General features: G+C 47.8%; 1 protein-coding gene across 2 annotated transcripts in view; it reads right to left on the minus strand.

Moving 5' to 3' along the window:
- Positions 1 to 21,200, minus strand: part of ZRANB1 (zinc finger RANBP2-type containing 1) — a gene marked incomplete at its 5' end in the record, with an annotated part of 249,239 nt that overhangs the window by 169,046 nt on the left and 58,993 nt on the right. For both annotated transcript variants that reach the window (XM_030202551.1, XM_030202549.1), the window contains 1 exon segment: positions 15,709 to 15,862. In XM_030202551.1, coding sequence (XP_030058411.1) covers positions 15,709 to 15,862 — 154 coding nt within the window.

The raw sequence follows: 21,200 nt of genomic DNA on the forward strand, positions 1-21,200 counted from the left end.
CCCCGTTTCTGATGCAAATGAAACGGGGGCTAGCAAGGTTTTCTTCAGAGTGTGCATGTGGGAGTGTGTGTGTCCCTGCCCTCTGCCCTCTCTCCCTCCCCCTCCCCCCCTCCGAGTCCAGTCCTTCAGTGTTGTTTCCTGCTGTTCTGTGTTTTTGTTACAGAGAAAGTGACGGCATCTCTCTCCCCTCCCCCCTCTGAGTCCTTCACAGTTTCGTGGGATTTCCTGCTGTGCTGTTTTCCTTCACTCATGGGGAAACCGGATATCTCTGGTGCTTCACACTTCCGGCTGGAGGCTTCAGTGGTGCCTTTTATATATATAGATTTTGTCAAGTCCCTGTTTTACTAAAATATAAACTAATAGCCCCACATTCAGAGGATACCTAGAAACTAATTTAAGGCACCAATATTCAGTCCAATATAAGCAACTTAATTTTTGGGCTGTATATGTATGCATGTATAAATATATCAGTACATTAAGCTGAACTGCTTAACTTTAGACATCGTAATAAGCCACACCTGGCCTCATTCCTTACAACAATACATTAAAGCACATTTGATTTAAGTATCTTATGTTATGAACTGCTTTTATTCCGCAAATACCACGAATGGTTCATTGCAGATTACAATCTAAGAAAACAAATTAACAAAAAAACCACATGTTACATCACAGATCATCTACATTAACATAACTATCATATCAGATAACTTATAGGTACTCAGAGAAAGCAAATTTATTTCAGTTTACTCCTGGGGGAATTCTGTACAAGTGTTGAAAATTCTGCAAAATTATGCCATTTGTAGATTTTCTGCACAGAATTTCCCAATCCTAAGGACCAAAATTTCCTCCAATTTCCAAGCTCCAGTCTCCCCCACCATCCTCAATGGCACATTCACATTTCTCTGCCCCCTTGTCACGGTTGTGGCCGTGCCCTTATGTTCAGACCTACTGTTTCTCAGTATCTAGCTCTGTAACCTCTCTAGTCTGCCTTTTTCCCTGTTGTTGTTCTTCCTGTAAGCCAAGCCTCGCTTTGGTATCCCTGCTTCTGCTTCATTTCCTGTTGTTGTTCTTCCTGTAAGTCAAGCCTCGCTTTGGTCTCCCTGCTTCTGTTTCATTTCCTACTTGTGACATCAGCAGCCAACTCCTTTATAAGGACCCAGGGAGCTTTCCTACATTGCCTTTGCAAGACATCTCTTAATCTTGTGTTACCTGTTTAGAGGATTTCCCTGCTTGGCTTGGTTCCTGAGAGGCTTGCTCCTGAAGGTCGGTTCTGTGTTCCTCAGAGTCTTGTGTTTCAATGCTTTCCTTTGTTTCTGTGTGTTTGCTTTTCTACCTTGATCCTGAAAGCCTGGCTCTAGAGCCGCACCCTGCCCTTGGTTTCTGTATCTGTTTAACTCTACCCTTGGTTGCTGCTTTTAGCCTAGCCCTGCTTTTGACTCTTGCTATAGTTAAGCTCTGTGTTTAAGCCAAGCTCTGTTCCTGTTTCCTCTGTTCTGTTTCCTGTGTGTGTAGTTCTTGTCTGTGTGTGTGAGAGTGATTGTGTGAGAGAGACAGAGTGAATGTGCGAGTGTGTGTGTGTGTGTGACAGAGTGAGGCTGTCTGTGTGAGAACGGGCGCTAGCAAGGTGTGCCTCGGAGTGTGTATGTTTGAGAGAGAGTGTGTGAGAGTGACTGTGTATGAGAGAGAGAGTGAATGTGCGAGTGTGTGTTTGTGTGTGTGTGTGACTGTGTGTGTGAGAATGAGAGTGTGTGTGTGAGAAAGAATGAGAGTGTGCGGCATGGGCCCCCCCTCCGTCTCCCGCCCTCCTTCCTCTCCCCGTTTTCCCTCCCCCTTTCCCCTCCCCCTCGCATTTTTCCTTCCCTCCCCCTCCCAGCTTCAGGGTCATGGCCCCCCCTCCCTCCACCTGTCAGGGTCGTGGCCCCCTCCCTCCCGCCCACTCCCACGGTCAGGCTCCCTCCCTCCCTCCCTCCCTCCCTCGCACCCACGTTCAGGCTGCCTCCCTCCCTCTCGCACCCACGTTCAGGCTGGCTGGCTGGCTGGCTCCCTCCCTCCCACGTTCAGGCTGCCTGCCTGCCTCCCTCCCTCGCATGTTCAGGCTGCTTTTCTCCCTCGCTTCCTCCAAGTTTCAGTGAAACACTGTTATCCGTGTTCTTCTATTGTTCGCGACGCTCTGTTTTTGTTTGAAGCTACGCCTCCACCCCTGTGCCCGTACCCGTGTTGTTTTATTGGTCGTGACACTGTTTTTGTGTGTAGCTCCGCCTCCGCCCCATTTCGCCATTTGTCCATTTCGCCACTCCTCCTTGCACCTCCTGCGTTGTAATAAAGCTTTCGGTGAGGGTCAGTGCTCCGCCCTCGACGTCATCACGTTGTGACGCGAGAACGGGGCAGACACTCATGGGCAAACCGGCTATCTACACCACCACAAAGAGACGTTTCCGGCTTGGAGGTGAGGTTTCATTAGAACGTTGGAGGTGTGTTGATATATATATATATATATACATACATACATACACACACACACACACACATATTCTGATGTTTGTCATCATTTGCTCATTTCTGATCTGAAGAAGGTTCTGTTTTCTAAGGCTAATTTAAAAAATATATTGTTATTTTTTTATTGGAGTATCTTCTTTTTATTACCTTTAAAAGTGGACTATCATGACTATCCGCTACTACTTATTTCTATAGTGCTACTAGACTTACGCAGCGCTGTATACTTGAATATGAAGAGACCCGTCCCTGCTTGAAAAAGCTTACAATCTAATCAGGACAAAGAGGACAAATAAGGGATAAGGGAATTAATAAGGTGGGAAAGATAAAACATGCAAGGGTACTGTACAAGTGAATAGGGGTTAAGATTTAAAAGCAGCATCAAAAAGCTGGGCTTTAAAATAATGAGTGGAGTGGAACGGGTAGACGTGAATCGTTTGTTTACTCTTTCCAAAAATACTAGGACTAGGGGGCACACAATGAAGCTACAAAGTAGTAAATTTAAAACGAATTGCAGAAAATATTTCAACATGTAATTAAATTCTGGAATTCATAGCCAGAGAATGTGGTAAAAGCAGTTAGCTTAGCAGGGTTTAAAAAAGGTTTGGATAACTTCTTAAAAGTCCAAGAATCACGAACCTTGGGTGAATGAGGGTCCGAAGTGTCCCCCACATCTCCAAAAGTGAGTCTGCCTCCATTAGAACCTCCATGGCGATCTGGTCTCCCTGGGGTCGTTTGGCCAAGGTACGAGAAGCCGCCCCAAAAAGAGGGGACCCAGTCTCCAGGGTTTAAGCCTGTTTAACCAGCAGAACAAAATGCTAAGCGTTCAGTGGCTCCATTGAGACACCCCCACCCAAATGATGGACCTGGAGATGAGGCAGTAGATACCAGTCCTAATACCCCTATCGATGTACAAAGCTATAGAATAGAATCACTTTTAGTTCCCCCACTCAATAATGTGCAAATGAGATTCAAAGACGAGTGACCAAAATGATAAAGGGGATGGAATTCCTCTCGTATGACGAAAGGCTAAAGAGGTTAGGGCTCTTCAGCTTGCAAAAGAGATGGATGAAGGGAGATATGATTGAGGTCTACAAAATCCTGAGTGGTGTAGAACGAGTAGAAGGAAATCGATTTGCTGGAGGATGTAGTAACAGCAGTTAGCATATCTGGATTTTAAAAAGGTTTGGATAAGTCCCTGGAGAAAAAGTCATAGTCTGCTATTGAGACATACTTGGGAAGTAACTGCGTGCCCTGGGATTTGTAGTATGGAGTGTTGTCAATTTGGGTTCCTGCCAGGTACTTCTGACCTGGCTTGGCCACTGTTTGGAAAACAGGATACTGGGCTGACCCAGTATGGCTACTCATGTTCTTATCCCCAATGGGGGCTGTGCAGGCTCCTGTAGTAGAAACGCTGCATCAGGAGAAATACAGTATGCACTCTAAATGGCCACTGTTCCCAAAAATCCTGTTTGTCTGAGAAAGTAGTATCTTTGTACTTTCGATTCCCTCTCCTTTGTGTTTGAGGAAGGAGTATCCATGGACATCTGGTCACTTCCCCAAGGCCTATATCTGAAGTTGGGAATGGTTTGTCACAGGAGGAGTGCAGGGAACTACCAACTGAGGCCCTGGACTCCAACATTCTCGCCATTCCCCTGCTTGCTTCTTCAAGGTGTGCTGTATCTAAGGATGCATAAGCAGATTCTGGGGTTTTTTGTTTGTTTTTTAGTTACAGTTTAGCTCCCTATGCAGGGGAAAAGCTAAACCAGGCAGACCCAGCTAATTTGTTTGCCTGGAACTGCAGGACAGCCCAGAGGAAGCAACTAAGAAGGTGCAAAAGCGAGTGGGGGGGAGAAATAGAGGCCTGCATCCCCTATGGCAGGGCCCATGGGGCTGAGCCATAAGCCTCACCCAATAGACACCTGCAGGAGATGACTGGGGGCAGAGGAGACAAGCTCCGTGCTCAATCAGGTCGGGTGTGTGAATCCAGAAATCTGGGAGCAGGCCATTAGGCTCAACCAAGCTGAGAAACAAAGGCTTGCATTACTGGGAGCTTCGCCAGGGACTAGGAACACCAGGCTGAACAACCTACCCTCTTCTTGGAGTTAGAGAAATACTGAAACACTCCACTGAGAACCAACAGATTATTCTGATGATGTCTCAGTAAAAGATCGGTTTCTCTACCTCCCACTGTTAACAAGAAGGGAGAGCACCCACTTATTAAGGATAGTACAAGCCCAGAAGCTAAGGAACTAAGGAGTCCTTTTATTAAGGTGTGCTAACAAATGGGCTTAGCACTCTTACATGGGAATTTCCCGCATGCTAAGCCCATGTATTTATTTATTTATTTAGGATTTAACGCCTTTTTGAAGGAATTCACTCAAGGCAGTGTACAGTAAGAATAAATCAAAAATGAGCAATAGGCAATTACAGAAGTAAAAATATTCAAATAACAATGCAAAGTATGGCATAGTATACTACTTACAATGTCAACACAATACGTAAGGGAAAATTAGGTTCTTACCTTGGTAATTTTATTTCCTTTAGTCATAGCAGATGAAGCCATTACGTATGGGTTGTGTCCATCAACCAGCAGGGGGAGATAGAGAGCACTCAACTTTTCACAGTGCCTCATGGCCAGCCAGCTCCACTGCCTCTTGAGTATTTGAAGCTTCCAAAGCAGTATGGCAAACCGCAATGGGAATAACATGAACTTTCCTCACAGCGAAGATGGCCCCTTAACAAGGGCATGAACTCAAAAGGAGGGAATGAACACATCCTCCTGGAGGGAATAAACTCGTCCTCCTTATTGTATAACTGGAGGGGATACACGCAACCTCCTGGAGGGAATAAACTCATCCTCCAAAACATAAACTGGAGGGAATGGACTCACCCTCCTATAAGTGAACATGAATCCTGAAGACTGTTTTCCAACTTTCTCCTAAGGAAGGAACTTCAGGAAACAAGAACAGAACCTGAAACAGATTCACAGCATACAGACAATCGTACAGGGAGGGCTCATGGCTTCATCTGCTATGACTAAAGGAAAGAAAATTACCAAGGTAAGAACCTAATTTTCCCTTCCTTGTCATCAAGCAGATGAAGCCATTACGTATGGGATGTAACAAAGCAATCCCTTTATAGGGTGGGAACAGGTCACACCACGCGCTAGCACTTGTGCTCCAAAACACGCATCCCTCCTAGCAGCCACATCCAGCCTGCAATGTTGGGCAAAAGAGAGCTTAGAAGCCCATGTTGCTGCACTGCATATCTCTTGACGAGAGAGTGCTCCAGTTTCAGCCCAAGAGGAAGAAATCGCTCTGGTAGAATGCGCCTTAAAGGCTACAGGCGGAGACCAGCCGGAAAGCAGATAAGCTGAAAAGATAGTTTCTTTGAGCCAGCGGGCAATAGTGGCTTTAGACGCTGGAGACCCTCTGCGAGGACCTGATAGCAAAACAAACAGATGATCATAGATCCTGAAAAAGATAGTTGCTCGCAGATACTGCAGCAGAGTCCTGCGCACATCCAACAGGTGCAACTGCCCAAAAGATTCTGGAAACTCCTCCTTATCAAAGGAGGGCAACAAAATAGGATGGTTTAGGTGAAACGCTGAAACCACCTTAGGCATGAAAGAAGGCACGGTCCGAACCGTGACCCCGGACTCTGAGAATTGCAGAAATGGGTCTCTACAGGACAGCGCCTGGAGCTCTGACACCCGTCTCGCCGAAGTAATGGCCACAAGAAAAAACGGCCTTTAGTGTCAAATCTTTCTCCGATGCTCACCGAAGCGGCTCAAAAGGAGAAGCCTGCAGGGCCTTCAAAACTAGCCCCAGGTTCCAAGCTGGAAAGGGTGCTCGCACGGAAGGCCGGAGCCGAAGCACCCCACTAAGAAACCGTGCCACATCTGGATGAGCAGCTAAAGACACGCCTTCAACCTTACCACGAAGGGAGGCCAACGCTGCCACTTGCACCCGCAGGGAATTATAGGCCAAGCCTATTTGTATACCATCCTGAAAAAGTCCAGAATCGGCGAGACAGGAGCCCGCATGGGTGTGATCGCTTTTGAAGCACACTAAGACTCAAACTGGTACCAAATCCTGGAATAAGCCATGGAAGTGGAACGCTTGCAGGCCTGCAGGAGAGTGGAAATGACTGTTTGAATAGCCTTTGTCCCTCAATTGCGCCCTCTCAATCGCCATGCCATAAGACCAAAGCGGCAGGCATCCTCCATGGCTACCGGGCCCTGTGACAACAGGTTCGGTACCAGAGATAAAGGAAGGGGAGCCTCCACTAGCATCTGTCAGAGGTCCGCATACCAAGGCCTCCTGGGCCAATCCGGGGCGATGAGAACCACTTCTCCTGGGTGCAGCCAAATCCGCAGGAGCACGCGCCCTATCAAGGGCCACGGAGGGAACACATATAGTAGGCCCGGAGGCCAGGGCTGAGTCAAGGCATCCAACCCTGCCGAGTGAGGATCTCTCCGTCTGCTGAAGAAGCACGGGACTTTGGCATTTGAACTTGTCTCCATAAGATCCATCACGGGCTTGCCCCATTTGGCACATATCTGCAGGAATACTTCGTCTGCAAGTTCCCATTCTGCTGGATCGATCTGATGCCTGCTTACATAATCGGCTTGCACGTTGCTCTGACCTGCAATGTGAGCTGCCAACAGAAACTGAAGATGCAGCTCGGCCCAGTGGCAAATCTGTTCGGCCTGCGCGGCCAGTGCTCTGCACTGAGTGCCGCCTTGTCGATTTATGTAGGCCACTGCTGTCGTGTTGTCCGACATCACTCTGACAGCCAATCCTTCCAGGGTCACTTGAAAGGCCAGAAGCGCCTGAAACACCGTTTTCAACTCCAGGCGGTTGATGAACCACTCCGACTCCTCGGGTGTCCATAGACCCTGGGCATGCTTCCCCTTGCAATGTGCGCCCCAGCCCTTCAGGCTGGCATCTGTCACTACTAGACACCAATCGGGGAGCGCCAGTGGCATTCCTCACCGCAGCATGCTGTCTGAGAGCCACCACTCCATGCTGAGTCGGGCCGCAGGGAGCCAAGAAAGTCTGCATTGATAATCCTGAGAAACTGGAGACCATCTTTGAAGTAGGGAATACTGTAGAGGTCTCAGGTGCGCTCTCGCCCAGGGCACCACTTCCAATATGGCTGTCATCGATCCCAGCAGCTGGACAATGTCCCAAGCTCGCGGGCGGGGCATCCTCAGGAGCAGACGGACCCGATTCTGAAGCTTGCACCGCCTTAGCTCCGGTAGGTACACATAGCCCGAGTCTGTGTCGAACCTGGCCCCCAAATATTCTAGAGATTGCGAGGGGGTCAGGTGACTTTTGGCCATATTGACGACCCAGCCTGCGTACACCTTGTAGCGCTATAGAAATGCTAAATAGTAGTAGTAGTAGATTGAAGTACTGAGACCACTCTGGCTGTAGCTTGATAGCTCTCTGTTACAGAGTCTGCTCTGATGAGCCAGCTGTCTAGGTACGGGTGAACCCTGATACCTTCTCGCCTGAGCAAAGCAGCCACTACCACCATTACCTTCGAAAAGGTTCGGGGAGCTGTGGCGAGGCCAAAAGGCAAGGCCCGGAACTGGAAATGTTTTCCCAACACCGCAAACCTCAGAAACTTCTGGTGCGGGGGCCAAATTGGTATGTTCAAGTAAGCTTCTTTCAGGTCTCGAGACGTGAGAAACTCTCCTGGCTGTACCACAGCAATGACGGAGCGCAGGGTTTCCATGTGGAAATGCCGCACTCTCAGGGACTTGTTTAATTCTTTTGAATCCAGAATAGGGCGAAAAGACTCACCTTTTCGCGGCACCACAAAATAGATGGAGTATGGCCGTAGCCGTGTTCAGCGGGAGGTACCGGGAACACGGCCCCTAACTGAATCAGACCTTGCAAAGTCTCCTCTACCGCTGCCCGTTTGGCGGCAGAACCGCATCGGGACGTCACAAACACGTCTCTTACTGGGGCGTTGAATTCTATTCTGTAGCCATCTGTGATAAGGTCCAGAACCCACTGATCTGAGGAAATATTGGCCCACTCCTCGGCAAAGAGGGAAAGACGTCCTCCGATGACAGGAAGCGAGGAGGGGGCCGGCGCACCATCATTGAGAGGGTCGCCCCTGAACTCCAGGCCTAGAGCCGGTGGCTGCGGAATGCTTGTCCGAGCGAAAGGAGTTCCTCTGCTGAAAAACGGGCACGAGAAGTGAACCCACCAGAAAGCCCCGGGCGGTACCTTCTAGCTTCACGGAAGCGAGGTCTATAAGAGGAGTGGATCGCCTGGCCCTTGGAAGAAGGCCTCGGCCTATCTTCGGGCAAGCGCTGGGGTTTAGGATCTCCCAGGCCTTTAACAATTTTTTTTTCCAACTCCTCACCAAATAGGAGAAGGCCTTGAAAGGGCAACTTCACCAACCTTTGTTTAGAGGCCATGTCCGCTGCCCAATGTCGTAGCCAAAGAAGACGGCGAGCCGCCACTGCTACTGCCATGTGTTTAGCCGAAGCTCTGACAATATCATAAAGGGCATCAGCCAAAAAGGACAAGGCCAACTCCAGCCGCGGAGCCACATCCGAGAAGGGCTCCGCTCCATCTCCGGGCTGTTCCACTGCCTGTTGCAACCACTCCAGACAGGCTCTAGCAGCATAACAACTGCATGCAGACGCCCGAACAGTAAGACCTGCAATTTCAAAGGACCGTTTAAGTGCTGCTTCCAGCCTACGGTCTTGTATATCCTTCAGGGCAACTCCTCCTTCCACAGGGAGGGTAGTTCTCTTTGTCACCGCAGTGACTAGGGCATCTACTTTAGGCATTGCAAAGCGAGCCAAATGCTCCTCACGCAGAGGGTATAATTGCCCCATAGCCCTGGAAACTTTCAAAGGTCCCTCGGGGTCAGCCCACTGAGCGGAAATAAGCTCTTGGATGGAGTCATGCAAAGGAAAGGCTTGAGTAGGCTTTTTGGTACTAGCCATCCTAGGATTCACAGAGGAGGCCGTGCCACTGTCAGGCTCTTCAATAGAAAGGACCTGTAGGGCATCTGAAATAAGCGCTGGCAGCTCATCACGGTGGAAAATCCTCACCGCGGAGGGATCATCCAGATCCTGTGGTAATTCTGCACCTGACTCTGGCTCCTCAGACCACGAAGGCCTGCAAGACCTCTCCGAATCCTCACAGCCCGACCTCGGGGGGGGAAAAAGGAGGTGCACCACAATCTGAAGGGGAATTAGCCCTTCTACACTTTTCTTTATGCCAATTATCAGGGAAAATAGCCTCAGCGGGCAGTCCCAGGCCAGAATCCACCGGGGGGGGGGGGGGGGGGGGGGGGGGACAATAGAAGGGGCCTCAGACGACCCTTGAGGGAGAGCTCTTTTCAGCATGTATGCTTTATGCAATAACAACACAAAATCAGGGGAGAAAAACTAGCCCTGGGCACCCAGATCCCGTCCGGGGCTAGCCACTCCCTGAATAGCCTCAATTCGAGGTGTCTCCCCCCCCCCCCCCCCCCCCCGGGATCAGGGTTCTCAGTCTCTACGGAGGCCGCGCCATGCGGAGAATTCAAAATGGCGTCCGCTGCCAGCTCTGAGCGGGAAGAATCATCGCTCGCCATGCTCGGGCCGGCTCTTACACCTGTACAGCACGATTTACAGAGCCCCGCTGCTGATTTGCGCTTGCGACACTGAAAACAGCACTTTACATTCTCTGCAGCCATCACCGAAAACGGTGTGAAAATTCAAAATGGCGGTTTCGCGCCAAAAACGCCCCGATCACGGGCCCAACCCGGAGGAGTTAGAAAACACTCTTACCTCACCGGACCGAGTATCACAGCTCAGGTCCCATAGAAGAATCAAAGGAAAACCTCTGTTCCATTTTTTTTTTTTTAATGCTGTGAGGAAAGCAGAGGTAATAAGAACTCCGGAGGCTCAGATGAGTGGGAAAGACAAGGAAAGGCGAACCAATGTGCCTGCATCCACTGAGTGGGAAAGGACAGGGAAAAGCAAGCTAATATGTCCACATCCACGGGGGGCATGGGTAAGGCAGGGAAAGGGCTAACCTATGTGCCTTCAAAGTGAAGCTGCTATAGCCTCTAACACCCCGGCTAACAACTGGCAAGCCAGGAGCCACCCCCAGGCAGATTTTTTATGGAGCTCGAAGAAGCTGCAGCCACCCTGCTTGGGGAGATAGAGAATACTGAAGAGGCAGTGGAGCTGGCTGGCCATGAGGCACTGTGAGAAGTTGAGTGCTCTCTATCTCCCCCTGCTGGTTAATGGACACAACCCATACGTAATGGCTTCATCTGCTTGATGTCAAGGAATAGAACATTTTAACTGATAGTGAAGGGTAAAGCAAAGATGTAACACGTAGGTAGGTAAGAGAGTAAGAAGAGTTAGAAAGTAAGGTAACTGATTTTTAGTGTGGCCATCAAAAAGAGCTTTTTAAAATGTGTTTCATTAATGACTGTAATATGAGCATTGTTAGTCTGGTTGTGAGCCCCTGGGCCCCGGCCGAGACCTAGTATAGGGGTTAGGCCAAGGTCGAGGGTGGGCCAAGGAGGCACTACACACTCCAGCTACCAATCCCTGTACACACACGCAGCAACCAACTTGCACCTCCAGAAAAGGGAAGATAGGGCAATCAGGCGGGCCTCACGGCCCATTGGGAACCGATTCACTCAGAATTCAAGCATGCGGGCCTCTCAGCCTAACTGGAACTGACTCATACTTAGGGAGGGGAGAAAAAGACTAAACGAGGGGTCCCCCACGGGGACCAGAGCACCAGCAACACCCTCGGTGCTGGTAGTCAAGGAGAAAGGGAAGCATACACAGAAACACGTCAAGCTATAGCCCACCACACACAAAGAAGGTGAGGGACTGTAATATAAGATACTGTAGGTAGAGACCCTCAGCAGACAGGGAAGGGAAAGTCCGCAAAACTGAGTGCAGAGCCTAACACACACACCCAGCACAGAAAGGGACAGTGCTCTGTAATACGGGAGGTACTACAGCAAAGAAAGGACTGAAACAGTCACAAAGGAAAGACTGCAGTAAACAGACAACTGCCAGAAGCAGAGAAGCTCTGCAGACAAAGAGGTAGATGCACTAAACGTTTTTCATCGTTAAATGAGCCCTCAGGGAAGAATTTCCTATCCTTTCCATGCACTTAAGCCTATTTTCCGACGACAGTAGCAGCTAACGAAAACGGAATGGAGATGAGCAATTAGTGTGAAAACCCCATTGAAACGACATGCACTAACCTTTTCCGATTGCCTTTACGCAGGAAAAAGGCAGGAAAACTAACGAGAGGTCTGGACCTCTCGTTAGGACAGCTCTGTGCCAGGAAAAAGTGTTAAGTGAAAAAATAAACAAACATTGAGCCAATCCCAGCGCATTAGCAGAGCTAAAAGCGCTGTGATTGGTCCAAAGGACCTCAGAAAACACATAAAAAAATAAAAATAAAAAAAGGATCGGGAGGGGGCAAGGGCGCTCATCAGGAGCGTCCTGTACGGACGGCCTTGCCCCCCCCCCCCCCCGCTGCTCCCCACTTTCCGCCGCTCCCCCCACCCCGAAAAAGCAAACTTCTAGAAGCCCCTGCCCCCCTCCCTTCCTCACTACTCTCTCACCTCAGCTCCGCCTCCCGACATCCTCCGTCCGTGCCCCGCCCCCTTTTGGGGTCGTCGCCGCCATTCCCCTCCTCCATCGGGCCCCCCTTCCTCTTACCGGGCCCGTGCAGCGCCTCTCTCCTCTGTCCGAAGGCGCTGCACGGGCAAGAAGAAAGCTGAATCAGCTGATGCCTGCCTTCGCGATGGCGCGTCTTTCTCCTGCTGCGCCCGCCCCTGTCTGACGTCAGTAACCTACGTAGGTTACCGACGTCAGAAAGGGGCGGGCCCAGCAAGAGAAAGACGCGCCATCGAAGCTGGGCAAAGGCAGGCATCAGGCTTTCTTCTTGCCCGTGCAGCGCCTTCGGACAGAGGAGAGAGGCGCTGCACGGGCCCGGTAAGAGGGAGGGGGGCCCGATGGAGGAGGGGAATGGCGGCGACGACCCCAAAAGGGGGCGGGGCACAGGACGGAGGATGTCGGGAGGCGGAGCTGAGGTGAGAGTAGTGAGGAAGGGAGGGGGGCAGGGGCTGCTTGAATTTTGCTTTTTCGGGGTGGGGGGAGCGGCGGAAAGTGGGGAGCAGCGGGGGGGGGGGGGGGCAAGGCCGTCCGTACAGGACGCTCCTGATGAGCGCCCTTGCCCCCTCCCGATCCTTTTTTTATTTTATTTTGATTTGGGAGCCATGTGCTTGTGATTTGACTGTGTTTTGACTGTTTGTGGCATGCGCAGAGCAGCTAACATAACGCTTGGCTGCTCTGCGCATGATTTGGGGGCCGATTAACAATGTGTATTGTGATTCTTTGATACATTGTACGTTTCAATACCGATCTCAGCATGTGTGACTTTTTTTTTTGGTGCATTTTTCGTTATTTTAAAATCGTTAGGGACTTTAACGATTTAGAGGCAGATGCAGCAACCAAACGTAAAAAAATCTAAATCGTTAAAGTCCCTAACGATTTTAAAATAACGAAAAATGCACCAAAAAAAAAAGTCACACATGCTGAGATCGGTATTGAAACGTACAATGTATCAAAGAATCACAATACACATCGTTAATCGGCCCCCAAATCATGCGCAGAGCAGCCAAGCGTTATGTTAGCTGCTCTGCGCATGCCACAAACAGTCAAAACACAGTCAAATCACAAGCACATGGCTCCCAAATCAAAATCAAAATAAAAAAAGGATCGGGAGGGGGCAAGGGCGCTCATCAGGAGCGTCCTGTACGGACGGCCTTGCCCCCCCCCCCCCCCGCTGCTCCCCACTTTCCGCCGCTCCCCCCACCCCGAAAAAGCAAAATTCAAGCAGCCCCTGCCCCCCTCCCTTCCTCACTACTCTCACCTCAGCTCCGCCTCCCGACATCCTCCGTCCTGTGCCCCGCCCCCTTTTGGGGTCGTCGCCGCCATTCCCCTCCTCCATCGGGCCCCCCTCCCTCTTACCGGGCCCGTGCAGCGCCTCTCTCCTCTGTCCGAAGGCGCTGCACGGGCAAGAAGAAAGCCTGATGCCTGCCTTTGCCCAGCTTCGATGGCGCGTCTTTCTCCTGCTGGGCCCGCCCCTTTCTGACGTCGGTAACCTACATAGGTTACTGACGTCAGACAGGGGCGGGCGCAGCAGGAGAAAGACGCGCCATCGCGAAGGCAGGCATCAGCTGATTCAGCTTTCTTCTTGCCCGTGCAGCGCCTTCGGACAGAGGAGAGAGGCGCTGCACGGGCCCGGTAAGAGGAAGGGGGGCCCGATGGAGGAGGGGAATGGCGGCGACGACCCCAAAAGGGGGCGGGGCACGGACGGAGGATGTCGGGAGGCGGAGCTGAGGTGAGAGTAGTGAGGAAGGGAGGGGGGCAGGGGCTTCTAGAAGTTTGCTTTTTCGGGGTGGGGGGAGCGGCGGAAAGTGGGGAGCAGCGGGGGGGGGGGGGGGGGCAAGGCCGTCCGTACAGGACGCCCCTGATGAGCGCCCTTGCCCCCTCCCGATCCTTTTTTTATTTTTATTTTTTTATGTGTTTTCTGAGGTCCTTTGGACCAATCACAGCGCTTTTAGCTCTGCTAATGCGCTGGGATTGGCTCAAAGTTTGTTTATTTTTTTCACTTAACACTTTTTCCTGGCACAGAGCTGTCCTAACGAGAGGTCCAGACCTCTCGTTAGTTTTCCTGCCTTTTTCCTGCGTAAAGGCAATCGGAAAAGGTTAGTGCATGTCGTTTCAATGGGGTTTTCACACTAATTGCTCATCTCCATTCCGTTTTCGTTAGCTGCTACTGTCGTCGGAAAATAGGCTTAAGTGCATGGAAAGGATAGGAAATTCTTCCCTGAGGGCTCATTTAACGATGAAAAACGTTTAGTGCATCTACCTCTTAGATTTTTTTACGTTTGGTTGCTGCATCTGCCTCAAAGGGTTAAACCAAGCTCAGCACACACACAGCAACCAGAGGCAAACAAACAACCCCCCACAGAGAGAAACAAAAGGGTCCCCGAGTCTGCTACAAGGGCAGGACCTGCCAAGCAGAAAACAAACACAGCACAAAGGAAACTCCAAAGGAAGGGGAAGCAAAACAAACAAACTGGAACAGAACAAGGTAGGAACTCACCTCACAGAACCACAGCCAAACAGAGAAACCCAGGTACAGTGAGAGAGGTAATTAGACACACGCAGCCAGCAGACAGAGACAGAGCAACAGAAACTGCAAGCAAGGAGAGGAATAATAACTCCACGCAAGCACAGAGCTAATAGCTCATACAGAGCAAAGGTAAGGCTTCAGAAGAACTGAAGTAACGCCAAAGCAAGGGTTGTAGGGACAGGTGAGCTTAAGTAGATCAGACTGACATCAGCTCAGCCCCTGATGGACCAATCAGGAGCGGTTCCAAGCATTCCCCTGTCTGACTAGCAGAATCATAACAAGCATTAGTGCATAGCCATTTAAAGAAAAGAAAAAAAATTACCGCAACGGCACTGTCTGCCTCCTATTTAGGTGGCTCTGTCAATATGGATGCATTAACCAGTCAGTGCAATGGTGATGTGCACACGCTGATTAGTGCATCCACGTCCACTCTCTGTCCACAACATACCTCCACCAAAACAAGATACCACACGGTTAGTGTGCACAGACTGCAAAAGAAATGTGGAATGCTTTAGCATGTCTGTTAGGTGTGCACTAGCAGCAAAGAACTTAGTAAGTTTTGAGAAAAGACCTGTTTAACTTAGAAAATGATAGCAGAGAAAGTCTATCATGGTCCATCACGCCTGCCAAGGAAGGTTATTTACTACTACTACTACAAATCATTTCTATAGTGCTTTCAGTCGTACGCAGCACTTCACAATTAAACATGAAGAAAAGACAGTCCCTGCTCAAAAGAGCTTACAATCTAAATCAGGACAGATAGATAGGACAAATAAGGGATAAGGGTAGGACAGACAGATAGGACACATAGGGAAAAGGGACTATTGAAGAGAGATAAGGTTACAAGCAGGTGATTTCTTACATAGGCAAAAGTAATATTCACAACTAAAGTACTCTATGCTTGATTTATCCTCTTGCCTAATCACAAAATTTTATGTTGGATTGAAAAGAAACCAGGCTAACTTACAAAGAAGCTAACTTGATAAATTCATGCCATTTCTGCACTGACCTGCAGGCAAGGTGAAAGTTACGAGATCTGTCAGGAAATAGCAAGCAAAATCTCCTTTGCGTTGATGGATGGAGGCAGCAATCTCCCGGCGAATCTGCTCCGTAAGTTCTGGACACGCCATGGCAGGAATGCATTTTGCTGCATGCTGGGATACCTACCAGAAAATACATCATTTACTTTCCTCCACGGATTTCACTTTTATATTCCAAGTTAACATTTTTCTAGTCAATTAAAAATCACAGAAATAATAGAACAAGCTATATTATTCAGATTCATGTCATCACCGGTTACAAAAAAGCAAGCAAAAAAATCACTTATCAATTGTATATATTAAAAGATATAAAGAAACAATATATAAAAGATATAAAAAGATATAAAAGATATAAAGAAACAATATCAACTAATAAAGAGTCTCCTCAACACTAATCCAGTTACCTTCTCACCTTCAAATTGCACATCTGCAGACCAATTGGCTAAGCACTTTTATAATAAAATTACTAATCTTCGTAACTCAATTCCCCACGATGGTAACTACATAGATACCTTTCTCAATGAATTGGATCCCAACATTAATGAAATTCCGGCTGGCCGATCATGGACAAGTTTCACCCTCCTCACCACCGAAGAAGTTTCCAAGGCGATCTCTAAACTCTCCAGATCCCATTGTCATCTTGACTCCTGCCCCAGCCACTTAATGAAAGACGCCCCTGAACGCATCATCACAGATCTCACTGCCCACCTTAACTTCTTGTTACAACAAGGTTCCTTCCCTACAGAACATGGTAACATATTACTCACACCAATACCCAAAGACTCCAAAAAACCTATAGGTGATGTTACCAATTACCGACCAGTGGCTTCCATCCCCCTAATAACTAAATTAATGGAAAACAGAGTGACCTTTCAAGTCAACAAGTATATGCAAAAATTCTCCATCCTTCATGAATCTCAATCAGGGTTCCGTCCTACCCATAGTACGGAAACAGTATTGCTTACTTTAATATCCAGATTCAAGCAATAAATATCAATCGGAAATAGCATACTCCTTTTGCAGTTTGATATGTCTGGAGCATTTGACATGGTTGACCATTGTATTCTTCTGGATAAGTTGGGAATTGGTGGCAATGTTATAAAATGGATTGAAGGCTTTATTACCTCTAGATCCTATCAAGTCAAATCATCTACTGCAATTTCATCTCCCTGGTCATCAGATTGCGGTGTACCTCAGGGTTCTCCCCTATCCCCAATTCTATTCAACGTTATGATGATTCCTCTGGCTAAATCCCTTTCCAAACATGGTCTCAACCCTTTTATCTATGCTGATGACGTTACCATATTTATTCCCTTCAAATCTAACCTGGCAGACATTTCCGACAAAATAACCAATGGTATGAATATCCTAACTTCTTGGGCCAACGCTTTCAAAATGAAATTGAACAAAGACAAAACTCAATGCTTAATCCTCTCCTCCCAATATTCCACCCAACTACTCTCACCACTCCTGATATCACAATTCCTATATCCAACAATCTGAAAATCCTTGGAGTTACATTGGATAAATACCTATCCCTTGAAGACCACGCAACATCCATCACCAAGAAAATGTTCAACATGATGTGGATGTTGAAACGTGTGAAACCTTATCTCCCCTTGAATACCTTCCGCAATTTGGTACAATCCACGGTACTCACCCACTCTGATTACTGTAATAGTATCTTCGTTGGATGTAAGGCCCAAATCATGAAGAAACTTCAGACTGCCCAGAACATGGCAGCTAGACTTATTTATGGGAAGCCTAGATTCGAAAGTGCAACACCCCTCCATATGAAACTTCATTGGCTCCCTATTAGAGAACGAGTCAACTTTAAGGCCATCACACTAATACACAAGATCATCCATGGAGTATCACCAAGTTACATGGTCAATCTATTAGATCTTCCATCCAGAAACAGGTCAACATCTTCATCAACATACCTTAACCTGCACCTTCCCAATTGCAAAGGACTAAAGTATAAAACTTATCATGCATCTAACTTCCCCTACCTGGGATCCCAACTCTGGAATGCTCTACCCAGATATATTCGATCAACTAATGAACACCTTCCCTTTAGGAAACTACTGAAAACCCATTTATTCAAACAGATTTACCCAAATGACTTGACCTACCATAAGCAAACATAAGCAACCCATCCATTTACCGGTTCATCTAATCATTAACAACAATGGCTCAGAAATTACCTCCTACCAATCTTCTTACCCTCCATGCTCTTCCCCTACCTCTTCTTCATCGCTCCACTTCCTTACCTATCCCTATCCTATCTCTCATACCTCTTTTATCCCCATTTACCCTTGTTCTTTTGTCCTACCACATACCTCCTTTGTTGATTCAGATATTACTGATTGTATTCTCTTGTTACTATGTAAGCCGCATTGAGCCTGCGATGAGCGGGAAAGCGCGGGATACAAATGTAATAAATAAATAAAAGTAAAGAATAAAGCAAAACCTTATCTAATAGTACATAAGTACATAAGTACATAAGTAGTGCCATACTGGGAAAGACCAAAGGTCCATCTAGCCCAGCATCCTGTCACCGACAGTGGCCAATAAGTACATAAGTACATAAGTATTGCCATACTGGGAAAGACCAAAGGTCCATCGAGCCCAGCATCCTGTTTCCAACAATGGCCAATCCAGGTCACAGATACCTGGCAAGATCCCAAAAATGTACAAACCATTTTATACTGCTTATCCCAGAAATAGTGGATTTTCCCCAAGTCCATTTAATAACGGTCTATGGACTTTTCCTTTAGGAAGTCGTCCAAACCTTTTTTTGAACTCCGCTAAGCTAACCGCCTTTACCACATTCTCTGGCAACGAATTCCAGAGTTTAATTACACGTTGAGTGAAGAAACTTTTTCTCTGATTCGTTTTAAATTTACTACATTGTAGCTTCATCGCATGCCCCCTAGTCCTAGTATTTTTGGAAAGCGTGAACAGATTCCTCCTATTTCCTCTTAACTTCATCCTATGCCCTCTCATTCCAGAGTTTTCATTCTTTTGAAAAAGGCTCACCTCCTGTACATTAAAGTCTCTGAGGTATTTAAACATCTCTATCATATCCCCTGTCTCCCGTATCTCTTCCAGCGTATATGTGTTGAGGTTCATGAGTCTGTCACTATATGTTTTATGACCAAGACTGCTGACCAGTTTTGTAGCCGCCCTCTGGACTGAGTCCATCCTGTTTATTTCTTTTTTTTAGGTGTGGTCTCCAGAATTGCGCACAGTATTCTAAATGGGGCCTCATCAGAGACTTGTGCAAGGGCACTATCACCTCTTTTTTTCCCCCCTGCTGGTCATCCCTCTCCTTATGCACCCAAGCATCCTTCTGGCTTTGAGTATTGCCTTTTCTACCTGTTTGGCCACCTTAAGGTCATCAGACACAATCCAGGTCAAGGGCACCTGGCACGCTCCCCAAACGTAAAAACATTCCAGACAAGTTATACCTAAAAATGCGGAATTTTTCCAAGTCCATTTAATAGCGGTCTATGGACTTGTCCTTTAGGAATCTATCTAACCCCTTTTTAAACTCCGTCAAGCTAACCGCCCGTACCACGTTCTCCGGCAACGAATTCCAGAGTCTAATTACACACGTTGGGTGAAGAAACATTTTCTCCGATTCGTTTTAAATTTACCACACTGTAGCTTCAACTCATGCCCTCTAGTCCTAGTATTTTTGGATAGCGTGAACAGTCGCTTCACATCCACCCGATCCATTCCACTCATTATTTTATACACTTCTATCATATCTCCCCTCAGCCGTCTCTTCTCCAAGCTGAAAAGCCCTAGCCTTCTCAGCCTCTCTTCGTAGGAAAGTCGTCCCATCCCCACTATCATTTTCGTCGCCCTTCGCTGTACCTTTTCCAATTCTACTATATCTTTTTTGAGATACGGAGACCAGTACTGAACACAATACTCCAGGTGCGGTCGCACCATGGAGCGATACAACGGCATTATAACATCCGCACACCTGGACTCCATACCCTTCCTAATAACACCCAACATTCTATTCGCTTTCCTAGCCGCAGCAGCACACTGAGCAGAAGGTTTCAGCGTATCATCGACGACGACACCCAGATCCCTTTCTTGATCCGTAACTCCTAACGCGGAACCTTGCAAGACGTAGCTATAATTCGGGTTCCTCTTACCCACATGCATCACTTTGCACTTGTCAACATTGAACTTCATCTGCCACTTGCACGCCCATTCTCCCAGTCTCGCAAGGTCCTCCTGTAATCGTTCACATTCCTCCTGCGACTTGACGACCCTGAATAATTTTGTGTCATCGGCGAATTTAATTACCTCACTAGTTATTCCCATCTCTAGGTCATTTATAAATACATTAAAAAGCAACGGACCCAGCACAGACCCCTGCGGGACCCCACTAACTACCCTCCTCCACTGAGAATACTGGCCACGCAATCCTACTCTCTGCTTCCTATCTTTCAACCAGTTCTTAATCCATAATAATACCCTACCTCCGATTCCATGACTCTGCAATTTCTTCAGGAGTCTTTCGTGCGGCACTTTGTCAAACGCCTTCTGAAAATCCAGATATACAATATCAACCGGCTCCCCATTGTCCACATGTTTGCTTACCCCCTCAAAAAAATGCATTAGATTGGTGAGGCAAGACTTCCCTTCACTAAATCCGTGCTGACTTTGTCTCATCAGTCCATGTTTTTGTATATGCTCTGCAATTTTATTCTTAATAATAGCCTCCACCATCTTGCCCGGCACCGACGTCAGACTCACCGGTCTATAATTTCCCGGATCTCCTCTGGAACCCTTCTTAAAAATCGGAGTAACATTGGCTACCCTCCAGTCTTCCGGTACTACACTCGATTTTAGGGACAGATTGCATATTTCTAACAGTAGCTCCGCAAGTTCATTTTTTAGTTCTATTAATACTCTGGGATGAATACCATCAGGTCCCGGTGATTTACTACTCTTCAGCTTGCTGAACTGACCCATTACATCCTCCAAGGTTACAGAGAATTTGTTTAGTTTCTCCGACTCCCCCGCTTCAAATATTCTTTCCGGCACCGGTGTCCCCCCCAAATCCTCCTCGGTGAAGACCGAAGCAAAGAATTCATTTAATTTCTCTGCTACGGCTTTGTCCTCCTTGATCGCCCCTTTAACACCATTTTCGTCCAGCGGCCCAACCGACTCTTTGGCCGGTTTCCTGCTTTTAATGTATCTAAAAAAATTTTTACTATGTATTTTTGCTTCCAACGCTAATTTCTTCTCAAAGTCCTTTTTTGCCCTCCTTATCTCCGCTTTGCATTTGGCTTGGCATTCCTTATGATCTATCCTGTTACTTTCAGTTGGTTCTCTTCTCCACTTTCTGAAGGATTGTTTTTTGGCTCTAATGATTTCCTTTATCTTACTGTTTAGCCACGCCGGCTGACGTTTAGTCTTTTTTCCCTTTTTT

The sequence above is a fragment of the Microcaecilia unicolor genome, chromosome 5 (genome assembly GCF_901765095.1).
Source record: "Microcaecilia unicolor chromosome 5, aMicUni1.1, whole genome shotgun sequence".
Taxonomy (NCBI): Eukaryota; Metazoa; Chordata; class Amphibia; order Gymnophiona; family Siphonopidae; genus Microcaecilia; species Microcaecilia unicolor.